At 45.1% G+C, this 19,426-nt stretch overlaps 1 protein-coding gene across 1 annotated transcript in view; it reads left to right on the top strand.

Moving 5' to 3' along the window:
* The window catches only part of SYN3 (synapsin III), a 364,275-nt gene that overhangs the window by 109,421 nt on the left and 235,428 nt on the right, over nt 1–19,426 (top strand). The window contains exon 3 of the mRNA XM_014521984.2: nt 8,595–8,652. Within this exon, the coding sequence (XP_014377470.1) occupies nt 8,595–8,652 (58 nt within the window). The remainder of the gene's footprint in view (nt 1–8,594; nt 8,653–19,426) is intronic.

The following is a 19,426-nucleotide window of genomic DNA, read 5'->3' as shown; positions in this document are numbered from 1 at the left end:
CCGCGCCCCCCTCTCTGGTGGGGGGGCGGGGGGGGGGGGGGGGGGGGGAAGTAGGGTGGGGAGCCCTGAGCCTGCAACGAGCAGCCCACATCCAACCCCACCCCATTCGCAAGTCTAGGGGGCACATGAGCTGCCCATGTCTCCTTCCTCAGGAACGCGCAGTGTCATTTTTTATCATTGCAACTCCAAGTGGGGTCACGACCCCAAGATTGGGAACTGCTGCCCTAGGGTCTACTGCATTATTAATGGATGCATCCAGTGCCTCAAAGGTATGCAACCGTTTCTAGACTGCACCATCTCTATAAAATAGATCTCAGGGCACTTACTCATGGAGTTGCTGTTTGCACTTTCTCCCTGATGACTCTTTGTGATCAATATTTGCCCAACTTGGGAATCCTTACTTGCTGTAGTGGGCAATTTGTAAACATGGAAAAAAGTGAGGTGTGGGGAGAGGGTGGTCCAGGGAAGCCTCACTCATTTTCATCCATTAAAAAAGCAAACCAAAAAAAATGTATCCTCTCTACACACACCGTTGCTCCCTTTATATAATAATGGGAGCTAGAGGGGTGTCTGGGCATTCCGTAGCCTACTTGCTAGTATCCTGGAAACTGTCTCTTTTTTTCCAGTCTCAACCCCTTTTATGAAGGAGACAATATGGACATACAGTGAGTGCCTTGTGCATCACCCGGGCCCCCAGGCCCTTTGACACAGGGAATTCTTTGAGTGGCTAACCTTGTTCCGTGAGGTCCACCATCCTCCAATCAAGAGAGATGCAGCCTGGCATTTTCTAGGTTGATTTTGGAGGAAAATTACATGCTTTTTCTTCCCAAAAGACTTGAGGGAGATTTAAAAAAAAAAAAAAAAAAAAAATTATTTAGATGTAAAAGAGAGAAATTGGGTGATTCCATAATTAATCCTTTGGTCTTTTGTTTTATTCACTTACTTCTTTTCTCCTCTCATTTATTCCTTTTTCCTTCCATTCTTCTCCTTCCTTCCCATAGGGATATCTTGTCTTACATTGTCTTTAGTTATTTGTTCAGGCCTCCATTGCAGCTTAGAAATGTGGGGTGAAGAATGAAGCCCTGAAGCTCTTGTAATAAGAAATGGAAATCTAATAAAACTAGTTTGTTGGCTGGGATGATGTTAGATTCCTGATCCAAAGCCTACTGATATTAATGGAAAGACTCCCAGGAATTTGCTGATATAACATGGTGATGCCCATGCCGATGTGCCACATGATTTCCATTTTATGAGGCTTGAAACCCCACCCCTCCCCCATTTTGACTTGATACATGTCTAGGGAGCAAATATCCAGACTGCTCTTCAAAGGTTCCTCGTAGGTCACAGCATTCATCTAGTACAATGGTCTTGTATATGCCTGTATTCCTTCAGATAGCCATGGGATTGAGACTCTGGGTTAATACTTCTCTTCTGCCTCACCAGCCTTTAATCTGGTCATCTGAAGGATCTGCACCACTAATTCATTCAGGAGCTTATTAGAAAATGTACCCAGCAGAGACTTAATGTCATGGTCAAGAAAGCAAAATTAATACAATGGTTTGGGATATTCTTTACATTTTTAGGTAAGAAATAATGATTTTGGAATGAAAGGACAATGCCAGGAAAGTCTGTTTTTCAGAGCCATTCCTACCTGGTAATGAATCCACATGGGCTGTTGTCTTTTTGCCTCAAACCTTTGAGCCTCCAACGTGAAATGCAGCCAATAATACAGCACTGATTCTACTGACTTTGGGCTGCCACTGAAGTGTGGTTAACCCCCAGATGCACTCATTTCCAGGCACACTGCAAGAGATCTCAATGTCATTTCATATAGTAGTGCCATTGATACCTCTTGTACCTGAAGGCAGCTTACGATTCTGTAATCTGTCCTTGGAAAATATTTAATAGAACAGACATTTTACGAGATACCCTGACGAAGCCCCATGAACTACAACATCCTGTCCCATACAAAATGGGGCGTACCCTTTCAAGTCAGCTAGCAGGCTCATGGAAACAGATTTAAAGTTTAGAATCGCTGTTTCCTCCTCCCCCTGTAACACTTTTCTTCCTGCTGTCTTCTCTCTCGTGAGCAGGCATCTGGACGTTGCCACCTATGGCTCAGGAAGATTTCAGGGCAGGTGATAAACCTGGCATTTGGCAATGTGGATTGTATTAAGGAATCCACATTGCCAAATGTCTGACATTTCACCTGTCTAACATTTCACTTGAGCAAAAGTCTCTCTAGGATCCTCTTTAGGTGAACTTTTGCAGCTAGACATATCAGGCACAGACAGAAGTGGCAATTTTTGCCCAATCTGACCCCTGAAAATGCTCTACAGCTGTGACCAAACAGAAGTGCATGGCTGCAGAGCTCTTCAAAAGGGCCTGATCCTGTGAAAAATTGAACCCTCATTGCACAAGGGTTCAGATGAAGGTGCTCCAAAGCAGAGTGGCTTTAGTAACTACTGTCTGCGCCACCTTCTCAGTCCCAGCACTGTTTTCAGAACGGGAGGGGGGAAAGGGAGTGGAAGGAATTTTGGTCTGGGGCTTTTTTCGGTCAGCGCTGGAGGGTGGGGTGGGTGGATTAGAGCCCCTCCCTCAGGTGGAGGGAGCCCCCCCTCCAATCCACACCCCCCACCCTTCAGCATTAGCTGGGGAACCCCCAGAGGGAGTTCCCTCTGCTCCTTTTCCCCGTGCCCATTCTGAAAACAGTGCTGGGCATAGGAGGGAGGAAGGGCATTGCTCAGGGAAACCAGCTGCATGCTGGCAGCCAGCAGCTGGATTTTTCACCCCCTCCCCCTCCAACAGCAAACTTCTGTTCAGTTGGCAGGATTATTGTAACTCATGATGCTTCCTGAGAAGTGTCATGAGTTCCAACGGGGAGCTGCACTTCTGTTTGCACCTATCGAGTGCCTTGGTGTCTCTGGAGCACTTGATTCCTGTGGTTGATACTGCAGTTCTTAGCAGCCGCTTCTCTCCACCATAAAAAGCAGCATAAAGAGAGAAGACAGACCTTAAGAGTGAGACTACAAGCTGTAGATGGGGAGGGGAAGCCCTTTCCTGGATTCCTTTTGAAACATATTGACTGGCTGAGGAGATGAATGCTTAATGTACCTTTTAGTTTTATTTTCATATAAACCCCAAAGTAACCAGCCAACTTTAAATGTGTATTGGACATTCATGACCACAAGGAAATCAGCAATTGGTCATTTTCAATGGCTGATCCATGCTGCCACATTGCTTAGGAAAAAACTTTATGCCTGCGTACACTGGAGAGTTGGTCCCATTCTTGCACCATGATCAGCATTCCCTCTAAGCTGCGTGGCATGTGTGGCCATGCAGGCGCGCTCATGTTGCGCTGCCAGGCGCACCTGTGCAGCCGTGCATGCCGCACAGCTTAGAGGGAACACTGACCATGATCATACTCTGCTTCAGATTCAGAGAGGCTAGCACAAAGGTGTCACAGGACAAATAACTTCTAGCCCCTGGGAAACTCTTCTAGGCCACCTCTCCTTGGCAAAGGGAGGCTCTCCATGGTTGCCCTGGCAATTCTGAATCCTTGCCACTGTGCGAGCCGGAGGCGAGCCGGGCCCGTTTTTGCGCACGCGGGCTGTGGCCAGCAGCCTGGGCACACGGGGTCGGAGAGGACCGGCGGTGAGCTAGAATTAGTCACGGACGCGTAATGGCTGATTTAAAGATTGTTTACTTACACCAAAGATGGTCGTGGTGTGGGCTGGACAGTTTCCAGGTTCAGCTCCGCTTAAATCCTCGTTAGAGGACTACAACAATTCGTTCTTTGCCCCGGAGTTATTGAAGCTCCACGGGTTCGGTAGTTTCTTTTCCCCTGAGTTGTTGAAGCTCCGCGGGTTCGGTTATCAGGCCTCTATTGCCTTTTTAGAAAAGCGTTGGGTCCGTAAGGATCCGCAGTGCTTAGAGATCTTCACGCTCTCCCTCTCGAACTCCAATTGCTCTCTCTCCAACTTGGGCGGAAACCACCCAAGCTCTTTATACGGCTAGCAAGCCAATCACTAGCCGCCATGTGTGCATGTATTAGAATCGGCCAATAATGTGGCACGAATTAGAATACAAATGGCGGGAACTCTTTGCACCGAGCATTTCTTAGATGCAAAAGAAATGCACCATGCAAAGAAAGCTACAAATTTGGCGGGAATACTCTGTTGCACCGGGGTTCTCCTCTGCAGCAGAAAACTCCACCGTGCAAAGAAGCTGCAATTTAGCGGGAAAATAATTTAGCAGTGCCGAAGCACACACAAACAAAAAATCACAACTTTGGGTTGTGACAGCCACAATGCAGCAGGGGCATGACTTAGTCTTAGGCAGCCCAGAACTCTGTTCTAAGCTGGCATTGAGAGTCATCTGACTTTCTGCAAGCCCCGAATCTGGTAGTAAACTGCCTCTGTTGAGGACCTGTGCCAGCACAGGGACAAATTTAGCTCTGACTGTTCAGGTAGCTGAGAGCTGTGTTGACAGTCCTGTGTGAGCAGGTTCCTTGGAGATTGCTTTCGTAGATTTACTCAGATAAAAGCCTCACAGGAACATAGAGACACGAGTACTATACAGCAGCTTCTAGTGAAATGCGCTCTACATGTACTGTACTGAAATCACAGAGCTGCTCAGAACTCTCAGGCCTTTTGTTCCTGTCCGCATGAAGGACGTGCTGTGTATCTGACTGGGGAAAAAGCACCTGCTTCCTCCAGGCACAGTCACTGGGGGGTGCTTCAACTTTTCCCAGCAGCTCTGAAAAATGAGCTTTTAAGCAACTTCCTAAGGGGAGGTGTTTGAGGTTTTTAACATGAAAATCTCATCTTTGGCTCTTTAATCACACAAGGGCTGAAGAAGGAATGAGCATTTATGTATTTTCAGTGACCTGCTACCCAGACACTGCATTGCTTTCCACAACATTGCAGCTTGCTAATCACAAAAAATGATGCAATAAGGGGATTTCTTTTCAAAGCAGAGGGCATGCACTGCAGTATTTGTTACAGCGCTTCCTTTTCCCCTGCTAGCACTGCTGCATTTCAGTGTTTCTTAGCACCCGAGGGTTTGTTTTGCTAGCTTGGATCTACAGTTCTTTCTATCCAAACTATCTGTTTACATACTAATTTTCTGAGATCACAGAAATAGCATCACCCAACCTAAACCCTATGCAGCCAAACAGAAGGCAGCAGTGTTGCTAGTTGAATTTTGCATGTTTCATGATGAGGCAAGCCAGTCAAACCGGTGGTCATTGCTGTGCACTGCTGTGGGGTGAGGAGGAGTTGGCTTGGATAGTTCCCAGCTTGACCTCTCCAGACAATGTAGTGGAAGTAGCCTTCACAGTCTGGGGCAATGGAAGAGTCTTTGCATTTTTTTTTTTTTTTTTTAAAGTGGCTTCATTGGATAGTCAAGACATAGCTTTGCTTAAGCTAGCTCAGTGATTGGTCTTACGGGTTCAGTCCCTGGCTGTGTCACAGACTGCCTGTGTGGCTGGATAACCCTCAGCCTGTCACACTTACGACCAGATTTCAAAGGAGCTCAGTATTTAGTAGCTCCTGTTGTTCTCAGTGGAACATGGATAATGATCATGTGTTGTAAAGATCTGGCTTTTAATCTCTGTCAAATAAGGGCTACCATCCTTTCTCCCCAACCCTTTGTCTTAGGTCTTTGGGAACAGGCCATTCCATAATATGTGTAATATCTAGAAAAAGGAGGCTGTGATTGTAAATGTGCCCTCAAGGCATTATTGTAGTATAACAATTATTAATTCCCACTTGGTTGAGATTTCAGAGGCTCAAGGGTAAGACACGTCAGTCTCACTTTAGTATGATAGCGTCTATTATACAAGGGCCCAGAAAACACCAGCTGTAAATTAAAAACGCCATTCAATATATTTCTGAGATGATTCGGCAAGAGGTGTTTCATTCTTACCTTTTGCAATGTCAAAATGATGGGCTGAACAAAATATTTGGTTCTGAATTATTTAACACCTGTAGTCTTCAGAGTCCTTTAGAAACAGGGTAGTTCTCCTGTGTCTGCCTTTGAAAGAAAATGATATATTGTCTTGTTAAAAAACATGACCTAGACATTGGAATATGCCAGGCCATGTGGAAATAGTGTCTAGAAACAAAGGTCTCACTGTATCTTGATTAAGATGCCTTCATCCTATGCTATGAATCCTCAAGATGGAGGTGCCTCCTACATTATTATCTGAAAACAAAGTAATATTGTTCCAACCAGGGAGAGGTTTTCACTGTATGGAAACTAATTTCCTGGACTAAGCTTCATCACTGTACTGGGTAGAAGATTTGTGGTTGATCACACTTCATTGCCAGTTGAAACAAAGCATTGCCAAGGTATTAACAGTCACCTGGGCATGGCAGTGGAGAGGTCAGAGGAGGGAGGAAGTATATTTGGTAAAACGTTGGATAAGGAGTATGCATTGTGATCCTGCTAGGAATAAAATTGTAAAGTTGTACAATTGCTTACTATACCTCAAACTTCATGCTATTTCCTGTGGCTTCATCTGACATGGATGTTGGTTTCTGAAAAATTGCTAATTCCAGCAATATTCACTTTACTTAAAAATAAGGACTATTGCTAGGTCCAGGAGCAGAGCAAACTAATTAAGTATGCTTACTATACCCATTATGAAAGGGGTTTGAATCCGTTCTTGTCTGCCCCCCCCCCCCCCCCCCCCCCAATTCAATTGTCATTAGCCCAAAGAGGTTCACAGATAGCTAAAACCCTGTATTTTGCTCTGGGTTGGAATTGTAAAAGTCTGCTAGGTTGGTCCCACTTGGCTAACTTATGCCACATGAACTTCTGTTCATAGTTATGATAAACGGAATGTAGATTGCTAGGTTGGCTGAGGAAGGGGGCCTGATATCATCCTTGGATACTCAATTCAGAGCTGGTCAGAAAACTTTTCACATTTTAAGGGTATTTTTTTTTAAACAAAATGAAAGCTTTTATAACCCCAGTTATTGTTTAGGGAGTGCCTTTTGAGGGAGGGGCAGGACAAGGACAGGCAGTTGTTCTTACTTTCTACCCTCTGCCTTTTTTCCACTAGGACAATGGTGTTCAACCTCCAATCTATAAGCCAGATCCAGCCCACAAAGCCATATCATCTGGCTCACAGGGCTCCCAATGGGTCTGAAAACGTGATAGTTGGGGAGTGGTGGCAGTTGTAAGTACCACCACTCCCCGACTGTCAAATTTCCAATCCCTTTGAGCCAAATTACATGGCCTTGTACATGGGACAGGGCCCTCAAGCACTAGACTGGGCCTACAGATCAGATCTGACCCATGGACTGATCCTGGCCTACTCATCTGGCCCATGGGGCTGAAAGGTTGGGGACTACTGTAATAAAACAAGAAAGGGGCAGAGTAAAATGGGTGGGCAAGCTTTGTTAACAAAGGTGGTGGTTGGGGAAGAACTGCTTTTCCTCCACCTTCTCTTTCTATCTTAAGTTTTACCAGTTGGAAAAGAAAGTGCTGAAAGGGTTACTGTCTCTCTGCGAATTAGAGTATGGTTTCAAACTGCCAGTAATGGGGAGAACCATCTCTCTTGAGATGCCAAGCTACAACATGGGAATGGTTTTCTATTTAGATGATTTTGAGAACAATCTTAAGAATAATTTAAAATCAGTATTTTTTCATGGGGAAAAAAATATTCTGATAAAACCTATTTCCTCATAGGGGGAAAAAAAATGTTTGGTTGGAAATTACCCAATCTGTTTTAACCAGAGAACAAAGACAACCCCCTGAAAAACCAAACCCTGAATAGAAGGGCTTATGCAGCATGTGCCTGTCCTGTACTTGGTCTAGCAGCATTATCAGTCCTTCCATTTTATGAGCAGTAGCATCCTTCCACTTCCCACCATGGTACACTGAAATTCTGGTGGCTAACAGCAGAGATAAGATGACTTTCTGATGCAAATGTAGTTTACCAATGTTGAAGAAGAAAGCCATTCTTAACTGACATAGTGAGCATGTGTGTACTGCTGTTAAATTAATAGCAGAAAGCCAAGCAAGATGACTTTGGAAAATTTTCTCGGACAAACTGTAAAGAGAAGCAGAGGAAGAGAGGAAAGAAGGCTTACTTGCTGTTTTCATTAAGATAATAAGGTTCCTTGTTCAGTGTTGGAAGAAAACTGATTCTTTGTTTTGTGGCAGCTTTGCTGCCTTCTCTCTTGCAACTTTCTACTCAGGATAGAGAGTCCATAATTGTACTCGATGAAGGCTTCACCAGTGGTCAAAACTGTTGCAGTGTAAGGTGCTGAAATATTATGTTTTTTAACTCTGGGGGGGGGGGGGGAAAGCTACAAGCCTTAAAGGAAACTTCTGATATGTTTTTCATTTGGTCTGGCAAGTTTCTCTTGGAGAAGAGAAAGTTGAGGGGAAATGGGAATTACGAACACATGTTGTAAACTGGCTAGAAATCCTTTAACACAAAGGGAAACAAAGCAGTAAAACAATATTTGATGAGTTGACATTCTTCCCCCTCCCCCCCACCCAAAAAAAGCAACAAGAACAAACAGAAAACAAATCCAAAGTTTCTTTAACTATGTCCACCTCTCTCCCTTCCTCTGCAGGGCCAAGTATTTCCAGGGGAAGAAGGTGAATGGAGATTTTGAGATCCGAGTGGAACAGGTCAGTGGTCCTTGATGTCCTCTGTAGAAAGGGCTGATATGTGGTTGACACTCTGTACATGCAAATGTCTCTGGGCATCAAACAGGATGAGAGGAAAGGAGGAAGAATTTTAAACCCTGTCCGTTTCTCAGAATTTATAGAAGCCAAAGATGAAAATAGCCTATTGAGACACCCAGTCCTTCTTCCTGTCCTGCTCTCTTCTTCTACTTTTGAGTTAAGTTTTAAAGATTTCCAGTGGCAAGAATTTCTCTACTTCCCTACTAAGGATTCCCTGTGGTCTAATACGCACCTGCCAGGGAGTCTTGAAATGGAGCCCTTTAACAAGTTGCTGTCCTGGGGCCGGTCTGATCACTGGCCCATATACTTGTCTCAGGGCTAACCACCCACCTACCTTTCCTGCCATGCCTTTGACTAATTGGAAGTTATTACGCAGGTGGGAGGCTGCCCAATTTACTTGCCCTGATGCCAAGGGCCTATACATGGCTCCGAACCTTCCCTTATACCATGTCCCATGCCTCACAGATGGCATCCATGGCCTAACACCCAGTCTAAGCTTGTTTGGCCTAACACCCAGCCTATAATTCACTGCCCTCACTCTAGGACCCACACTCCTGTGCTCTCACACTGGGTTCACAATCCTTGTGCCCTCACACTGGGGTCCCATCCCCTCCCTATCTTCAGGCTCCCTGCTCAGCTTGGGAACTTCTTGGTCCCCTCATGCCCTTGCCCCAGGAGCTTCACACCCAGCTCCTTCATGGGCTCAGGACCCCACCCCCTGTGGAGCCTCACACCTGGCTCCTTTACACACCTCAGGACTTGCTGTGAGCCTGAGCCCTGCCTCAAGCCTCACTGTGAGCCTGGGCCCTTGCTTTGTTCTTAGGGTGTGCTCACCTAGACTTTCCCCTACACCGGGTAACCCACAAGGCAGCGGAGGCTGAGGGTTTCTGGTGCCCCATACATGCCTTTCACTGGAGAGGCACAAGTGTGGCATTTCCTGAGGACTGCCCTGCCACCAGCAGTCCCACCACACTATCCAGCCCCAGCAGGGTATAGTTTTAGGTCATGCCCCAGAACCAGGAACCTCCAGCCATCCCCATAGTTCTTGCCCTGTACCTCCAAGATGTTCTGAGCAGCAGCTCCAGCCAGGTGATGTTCCCTCTCTGCCTGCCTGCAGCAAACTTCTGACTCCATAGCTCATTGCCTGCTTTTATCACCAGCAGCTGGGCCCTGCTCCCAATCAGGCGGTTGTGCCTGATTGGAAGTGCAGCTACCTGTAGGCTGCTCTGCTGCTCCCACACCCCTGTGAATAACAAAGCACAACTTGTTCCAAGTCCTAATCTTGGTTGAGTTCCCCAGTCCCATCTGTGGTAGCAAGCTCAGTGCTACCCTAGTAAAAATAATAAATAGAAGGAATATTTTTTTCCAAACAGTGACAAATGGAGCAAAACAGAGAAGTTGAGAGGTAAACAATGCAAAAGGGCTTCAGTCCTGCAGAAATAAGGGCTGTAAAACTATCTAAATGAGTTGATAAAGCCAATTAATATAATTTAAGTAACTAGGCTGATTTCCAGGGTTTCCAAAGTTTAGGATTATTTTTAAATGCAGAAGTTTTAAACTTGTATCTGAAACCTCTCCCATGGACACGCTGGGCTCACAGACTTTTATGTGGTTGCACATGAGAAACCATCTTTGTGTGTGAGACCGTGTCATTCTCCTACCCCCTAATAATTCCCTTTATTTTCCCACATTAACCCATCTTGCCTCTCAGTTTCTGCATCCTCCACTCCTCCTTTCCCGTTCCTTCTCCTACACAAATATATTATATAATCTCCTAAAAGGCAAGTTGGCTCCATTGGCAGTGGACAGTCCACATGCAGAAATGGAGTCCCATGACTTCCATATTTCCCACATGAACAGATTGGGAGCAGTAACTACATCTGGGGACTTGTCGCCATTTCCAGGAACCACCCTGAGTCTCTTTGACTTCATCTCTTGAAAATCCTTATTTGGGCTGTTGCTGTGTGTTCAAGTTTTGGTGCAAGAACCACAGATACCAAGAAATAGTGTGGGGCTCTCACTATGAGCACCATAGCAAGCTAGCGTTGCTTTCCCTGCAAATTACCTCACTGTAACCCCTTTCAAATAACAAATGTAACAGCAGCAGCATTACTCAGAAATAAATTTTTCTGGTCAAGAGGAAGGTCCCAGAACAGAGAACAAGCTGCTTTTTCTTCCGTATCTGGAAATTAAGCCCTAGTATAAAAGACTCTGAGCTATTCCCTGCTTCATTAGCCCTTGAACTCAGAAGCTATCACCAGTTTCCCTAGTTAGATTGTTGTCTAGTGAGGGAGCTATAGAAGTGGCATTGTTTTTAGGCAGTCCTTGAATGTGACCTCAGGCCATTTTGCATATCAGTAAGGCCAAGAGAGGGGCACTTATCCGTTCAGACTCTACACTCTGTGTACTTTTGTATTTACTCAACCCTTTCTGGAAATCCAGCGTTTCTCACTGCTGCTGGTTTTTTTTTTTATTCTTTACTCCCTCCTATAATCATCTATTCCTTTCCCCCCTCCTCTCTATTCCTTATTTATGACCTTTCAACCTAAAGTATGGTGGGACACTTCTTGGGAGCTTTTCTGATACTAAACACGTGAAAGATCTGGATGGTAAAAGAGAACACTTTTTTGTAGTGCAGCCTAGAAAGCCCACAGGACTGATATGTATACAAGTAAGACCCCAAACCTTCCCTTTGAAACTAGGTCTTTGACACCAGTACTGTTACAAAATGGGAAAAGAAGTCTGGTAATGAAATGGCACATCAGGTATTCCAGGCATGCTGAAATGATCCCTAACTGGCTGATCTGAGTAAAGATCACAAGATCAAATATTGAGTGTTGTGGCTCTTCTGAAGTCATTTGGACCGTTTAGTGTATTTGTTCACGTGTTACTGGCCAGAACATTTTTTCCAGCTCACCATTGGATCACACTACAAATTTCCACATAGCATTCTGCTGGGCAAAAACGTAGCTGTTCTTAGGAGTAATGTGTTTTTTTTTTTTTAATTGCAAAACCAGATTTTACCTGTATCAGTTAAATCTTTATTTTTTTTCTAACAGTGGAAAGTGTTGATGTGTAACATAGAAATGTTTAGCACATTTGTAAAATAGTATCAGAAATGAGATACGTCCTCGGTTTTGCTGGAAGTGCTTATTTCTGTGGTATATAATGTAGTTACAGCCATTCTTCTGGGATGTCGAGAAATGGACTTGAATCTAAGGAAGAGTGTGCCTCGCTCACTGCTCTTTCTCTTTCATTTCCATTTCTGTTAGATCTTTCTTCTTTGTTAACAAGCCCCATTGGCGGCTTTCTGGGTAAAGATAAAGTGCAAACTGATTTTTATGTTAAGTCATTGCATCATTTATTTATATTGGGGTCAGAGTGTTGAAAACAGAACAGTCGCACACTCTCAACAGCTGAATGTGAGCAATCTAGTCTGCTCAAACACCCCTATCAGCGTTCGGAGCTGAGCCTCCTTCTGGGAGGCTGTAGGTTTTTTTTGAGTGTATGCTTTTTTGAAAACAGATCACATTCTCAGATTGTTTATTGTGGAAATGAACTACATGACCTCTGCAGCCCCCAGTACTTCTATCTTCCCTTCCTCCAGGCCCTTCTCTGTTGGCTAATTTTATTCCCACTGGCATGGAGAAAACAGATGTTCCATTCACTGCCCAGTTCTGATGAATACAAGCAGAAGGATGGTGAAGGGTACTGAGATGGTGGGTACTCTCCAGTCCTGTCCCATGGCCTCCAGCCTTTCAAATCATGGAGTGATATAAACACACAGATTTCTTCTTTTGTTTTCTTCTCTTATGCTCCTCAGTGTAATGCCCTAAAATGATTTACTGAATACTTTACTAAGATGTCTAAAATTATACATCTCTGGGCACACCTGTATGCCCTTTATTTATGCCCTCCCAGGAAATAATTTTCTTCTTAATTTCTTTTGGAGACTGAGTAAGTGCAAAGCCAAGATCCTGGAAACTGAGAGGAGAAAGAGAGTATGATAGAAGTAAATAAAGTCTTGGAAGTAGAAAAGAGGGGGGAAAGTGGTGATTTAGAATGCTTAAAAGATCCAAAACCAGTGGGCACAGGTGACAGTGAGAGCTCCAGCCTTGGGCCCCACTTGGGTGGTGATACAAAATCACTTTTATGGCTTGGTAGCTGGGGGCATTTATATCCCAAATACATCTGGAGAACTTCAGCAATGCCAGAAACTTCTCATCATATGAGCTGTTCCACTTCTGTAATATCCTTCTTCCTTTTAATATTAGTAATATTTATGGATTTCGGCTTTTCCAGTGCAACATCTGCTTCCAAGGACTCCTTTCTCTCTCATCATCTTATATGGCAGAGCAATTGGTGAGGGACTTCAGCCAATACATTGGAAGTCACTGGCTTTATCTCTGCCTTTGGATCTCTAGAGCATCTTTCATCCAGTGAGACATTTAATACTTTGTTTTAGTGTTTTTAAGTGAATCTAGTCCTGGCATCAGATGCTAACTAGTTCTTTCTTGACACAAGGCAAAACACAGGCAACAATTATGCAAGCTACCCTATCTTACTCCATCAGTGTACTAGTCAGGTCCTAAAAGTCTTCTCTTAAAATGGTAAGGGTAATTCAGTCTCCATGGTCACTAGGCTTCCATTCAGCAAAGTATTTAAGCATATGCATATCTGAAAGCACTTGAGTCATTCCATCTCTGTTCAGCAAAGCACTTAACTTGGCTTCAGTGAAATTTAAGCATATGCTTCAAATATAGCTCATGCTTAAGTGCTTTCCTAAGTCAGGGCCTTAATCTTTTGCCTTTCTGCAACAGGGGAGGCCATTGTGATTGTATTTAGTTATGTATACATTTTTCCGCTAAGAGTCTTTCTGTAATAATGGCATTCAGTCACAGTTGATTCAACTCACACTTGCAGGTAAAAGCCTGTTAATCCTATTCCCAGTGTCCTAGACCTAAACCATCTAATCCCTGATGATTTATCTTTCAAAAAAAAAACAAGACCTCATACTCAGTTGTTGCCAATCCCAAACACACAAAAATAATGAATCTGGCTCCAAACTCCAAAGTTTAGTTTAAAAATAATGAGGTAATACATGTTGGGATCTTTTTGTTTACTTTCTTTTCTGTTATTGAGATTTCAGGGTGCGCTTCAAGTTTTCTCTGTAAATGCAAGAGCTAGAAAAGTCCTTTTTTTTTTTTTTTTTTTTTTTTTTTTTTTTTTTTTTTTTTTTTAACAATGAAGGCTGAAATTCCTCACTTAATAAAAGGATCTGGGGCTTTAAGAATAATGTAAATCCTGAGAGAATTGGCAGCACTGTAATACACCTTTCTTAAATGCATTCTGTCCCTCCCTCGTTGGTTATTGAACAAGAAGTATAGGGAAACCAAATCTGGTCAGAATCAAAGTAATTCTATTCATGCTAGACCCATCTTGGCAGTCCTTTCTATATGCATCTCTGCCTTTTGCTCAAGAGGGGATCCTCTTCTTGATTAGATGGGCGAGATCCTGTGAAGATGGATGTTTACTAAGGGTGTGCGAAGTGGGCCCTACTGGATTTGGATTTAGCCAGAATCGGGGACAGTGATTTGATTTGTTGATTCAGACCCCTTGCCCTGATTCGATTCATCCAAATTTGAAGATTCTATGCTGATTCGGAGAATCAGCCATTTGGACACAGACACAGCTTTGAAAGTTTTTTCTACATACCTTGAGGTAGCAGGCGTGGCTTGTGATCTCTGCGATGCTGAGGCACGTGGAGCATCCCACAGGAGTGCAAGGCAGCCCTCCATATGCTTGGCGGCGAACTCGGAAGTGAACCGGAAGTGCTTCGGAAGTATGTGGAAAAAACATTTTAAGTTTTGTCTATGACCGAATCTCTGAATCTTTTCGAATCTCTTCAAATTGATTCAGAGGGTTCTAGTTCAATTCAGAGAGATTAAAGGGTCCTCTGATTCACTTCAGATTCAGAGATTTGGCCACCGAATCGAGCCAAATCTCTGCCGAATTGAATCGGGGACCAAAGCTGCTTCACACAGCTCTAATGTTTACCCAGATAGTAGCTGTGTTGCAAGAACTGATGCTTCAGGGAGGATTAGTTGCCTGTCTTATCAATACTGTATTTTATGGTGTGTAGGGCAACACTGTATAAATCGACCCCATATTTCTGTACAAAAAAGTTAAGATATTTGTAGATCTGTTGTATAAATCAGAATAAATCAGTTAAATCTGATTCTACATCCATCCAGGTTTATCTTAAACCAGTTTTGGCCATTTTGTGTGCACTGAAGTTCTGTTGCATTACAAACTTGAACTGGTTTTAATCACTTATACCTGTTTATGTGTAATTTCTGTCCCTAACCCATCTGAATAATATTAATGTAATAGTTTCTCTGCCATTTCAGTGGCAAGGCCCAGTTGATGCCCTTGCCTCCCCTGATTTTTACCTGTGGCACATTACAGGGCGTGGTTGGTTTTGCTTACATAAATTCTGCAGTGAGGCTCTGGAATAGCTTCCCAGCATGTGCAGGGGTGGGGCAAAAACCTAACTACTTTTTAAGATGGAGCTTGGTTAGCCTATAGCTGGGATTATATGCCATGGTTCCCTATGACGGTAGAGGACTGGATTTGATGACCCTGTCAGGCCCTTTCACTCTTATGGCCTGTGTTCATTCAAAGAAACATGGAAGAGAAAACAATGCACACAAATAGCAGTAGAGACCATGCAGCTTTTCCCTTACAAAACAATTGCTGCCTTTTGGCACATTTTACTTGGAAAGCTTCTAGAGCAATTTTCATAGATTCAGGGGCATCCCTCATTAGTCCTTGCATTAACCCATGGGTTTTTGAGGAGGGGAAGAAGGGTAAAGGAAACTTGCTCAGGCAGAAGGTTCACATACATCTGTAAGTTTACATCTGTAAATTTCACTTTCTCTTGCTCCTCTACTATCTCTTCTTCCCACCATTTCCTGTTGTGAGGAGGTATATCTGTCTGTCTGATGCACGTTCTTCTGGTATTGCTCATTCACTTCTACCCATTACATGGTTTATTTTCTGGAGGTCATTGTTCAGTGAGCTCCTGTATACATTCTTCAGAAAAGCTCTTGTGGTGTAATGTTAAGTCTGCTGACAGCATAGTTAGGAGGGGTGATACATTGTCTAGGCAGAAGAGAATTATAATACAAACTGTCTCTTTTGATTTCATTTGTATTTCAGTCCCTAAATCGGTATTTTAATTGATGATCTAAATGAGGATTTTCCAAAGGAGTCAGATAGGTCAAAGAAGTATGGTTTCATGGACATTCTAGCCATTCTATCCAAGTAGATTAATTAGCTATTAATCTACATTAAGTTGTTAGGTTTCATCTTGCCTGTTTGAAGGAACCCAACAAGAGAGAGCATTTTAACAACTGTTCCTTAATATCTATGCCTGCCAGATGTCACAGTATTGCCAAATGGAAACATTCAGAAATCATGAATCAAGTCCCCCAAAAAACAATCAATCAGATTAATTTTAAAGAAGTTCTTTTTTTAAATGTCCTACTTTATTTTTATTTGCTACTTGCTTTTAGAGCCTTAAGTGTTCATGTTGTTGACCTTTTCTATGCCATCACAAGGGATAGAAGCTTGCTTTCTTTTAATTTAAATCTGAAATTTTCATGCACTCAACTCCCAGATCTTAAATAAAAACACCAAATATCACCACAGTTGACAACAGTGTATGGCACTTAATCCTTAGCACAGGCACAAAGGCACACGGTGTGAGTGTTTCTTTTGTCTGTATGCATGTAGATTTATACAAGCAGCATGGGATTTCTCATTAGATGTACCTGGGAGTGTCTCAGTCTTCAACCGCACCTCTTTCATACTTTTTTCTTCATGCTATATTGAGTAATGATTCTTAACCAGGGTGCCATGGCACTGTGATGTGCCTTGAGATCCTTTCAAGGGTGCCACATGTTAGCATTGTTAGGTGTGCAAACACGATCCACAAGACAAACTCGGAGGGTGCGTGTACACGTGACAAAAATTGCCCATTTTTGCAGTTTAATTGAGTCCCGCTGTACATATGCAGGGGATTTTATGATTTAAGTGAGTTTGTTACATTGCAAACTAAACCACATCTGCATGTAATTTAGTTTGCAATATAATTATTTGTAATGTTACAGCCTTCTTGGTAGTTTGCCCCCCACCCCCACTGCAGGAGAGGCAGGCTGAAGGCAGAAGTTGCAAGGGGCCAATTTTATTTTTTTTCACAGAGCCTGCCCATGTGTCCCATGGATGGTGGAGCAAGCTGCTGGTGAGCTGAGTGGCCTGTGAGCTGTGGGGGCCCTGGTCCTTCCCTCTGTGGTGGCAGCACCCCCCTACGGCCGCCAGGTGGGCTGCTATTATGCTGGGGGCTGCCCCAGCTCAGACTTGGGGAACAATTGGATCGGGCTTGGGTGGCCCCAGGGGACGCTGCTGTGGAGGGAAGGACTGGGACTCCCACAGCTCAGGGGCTCCACAGCCCACCAGCAGCTCACATGGGCAGGCTTTGCTGGGAAGAAAACAAAAAGGCGGTGAGGGGCCCTTTTTTTTTTTTTCTTTTTTGCAGGGCCTGCCTGCCTCTCCCACAGCTGGGGAGTAAGCTGCTGGTGGGCCTTGAGCTGTGGAGGGCCCCAGTCCTTCCCTCCATAGTGGCAGCAACCCCCGGGGCCACCTGGACAGGTGGATGCTGCCCCAGCTTGGAAGCAGCACCCAGCCCAATCCAACTGTTCCCTAGGCCCAAGCTGGGGTGGCATCCAGCCTCCTAGCAGCCCACTTAGGTGGCCCTAGGGGGTTCTGCCACAGAGGGAAAAATCAAGGCTGCTCAGCCCGTTGACAGCTTGCCCCATGGCTATGGGAGACGTGGTAGGCTCCACAGGGAAAAAACAAAAAAAAAGGACTGGGCCCCTTGCAATAGCAGAGATGGAAGCCCCTAAATCAGGGGCAGGCAAAATATGGCCCACAGGCCAGATCCAGCCTGCAAGGGACTTTCATCTGGCCCATGGTGCACACCAATGAATTGTACCCCACTCAGCTCTTCCTCCCATGAGTGGGAGCGAGGCACCTACACGTGCCCCCAACATACTGTGTTATGCCTCACTCCTGCCCTCATGGGCAAAAGGGCCTGGCCCATTAGCACTGGGCAGGGCTGCTGCTGCAGGTTTTCCCAGTGTCCCACTCTCTCCGGGCATCAGGTATGGAAGGTGAGGGGTGGGGACAGGGCTGCAGCTGGGCAGGAGTGTGGAGCATGGGGCTGGGCTGGTGGCAGTGCAGACCTCAGCTGGGCAGCATGTGGCTGTGACAGAGGGGGTGTGTGTGGGAGGGGTATGGGGACCCCTCCCACACTCCTCCCCCCCCCCCCAGCCATGACGGGCAGCAGCAGCAGCAGGGGGGAGGGGAGGTGGCACTTGTACTTGGTGTTGGTGCTTGGCTCCAGCCATCGCTGCACATTGCAGTGGGGAGCACAGCCCCCACCAGGTTGTCATCTATCGCCGGTGCTCCTTGCACTCCCGAGGCACAGGAGGGAAGCCCCAGGTGCTGGAGCTGGCTGAGGCATGGAAGGCAGCCGACTCCAGGTGCAGTGCTGGCCAGAGCCAGGCACCAGCACCCCGAATGTCCACGCCTACTGCTGCACTATGGGGGAGTGTGGGGAGGCACCCCTCTCATCTTCCCTCACACCCCACAAATTCCACACCAATACCACAGTGTTGCCTATGTTGACTGCAGGAGAGGACAGTGTGTTCCAGAGCCATAGCCCGACAAAAGACACCCCACTGCAGTGGTGATGCATAGGGGGTGCATGGGGAGGGGGCAGTTCCCCAGCAGCTGATCTCACAGACCCAGAAGTACCAGCGGCATGCAGCTGGCACTTGCAGGTTGGCATGATAGGCCACAGGGGAACCCTCCCCCCGCCCAAGTCGGTGCGATCAGCTGCAGGGGGATGCCTCCCCTCCCGATCGCTGACTGGCCACTGGGGTGGCAAGTGCCCCCCACTGTGTACACGCACACAATATAAAAGACTAAGAATATATTTTTGAGTTATTATGCAATTGCCTCTATATACAGTACACAATCTCAATACACAATCACAAATCATGACAAAATATTTTTTAAAATAAAATTAAAATATGTTATAGTAGATGTTTGACTTTTAGTGTATGGGGATTTTTTTTCTGGTTCTAAGGTGGCAACCCTCCCGCCCCCGGGAGTATTTCTGGGAGTAAAGGGAGAGACATCTGGTCCCAAGATGGTGATGAGGGGGCAGGGCAACTGTCAAGGGGTGGGGCTACCCATGCAGCCCTCCATAGCCCACCAAATCTTGTTAAGCAGCCCTCCACCCAAAATAATTGCCTTCCCCTGCCCTACATTGAAACAATGGGTTTTTAATCATCTAATTGTCACAACCCAGTGATTTTGGTGCCTCGGCACGATGGAATTTTCTTGCCACATGAGAGCCTCTTGCACAGCGAGGGTTTCTGTTGCAGCAGAAAAACCTCGGTGCAAGAGAGTTCCCGCCAATTTGTAGCCTTCTTTGCAGGGTGCATTTCTTCCTTGCAGCACAGAAATGCATGGTGCAAAGAGTTCCCGCTATTCGAATGCAAATTTGTGTCCCGCTATTGGCCAGTTCTAAATTATTCACAGATGGCGGCTAGTAATTGGCTTTCTGGCCCCTTTAAAATTTTCTCGG

The sequence above is a fragment of the Alligator sinensis genome, unplaced genomic scaffold (genome assembly GCF_000455745.1).
Source record: "Alligator sinensis unplaced genomic scaffold, ASM45574v1 scaffold409_1, whole genome shotgun sequence".
Taxonomy (NCBI): domain Eukaryota; kingdom Metazoa; phylum Chordata; order Crocodylia; family Alligatoridae; genus Alligator; species Alligator sinensis.
The sequence above is the reverse complement of the archived record's forward strand: the minus strand, read 5'-3'. Positions and strand labels throughout refer to the sequence as shown.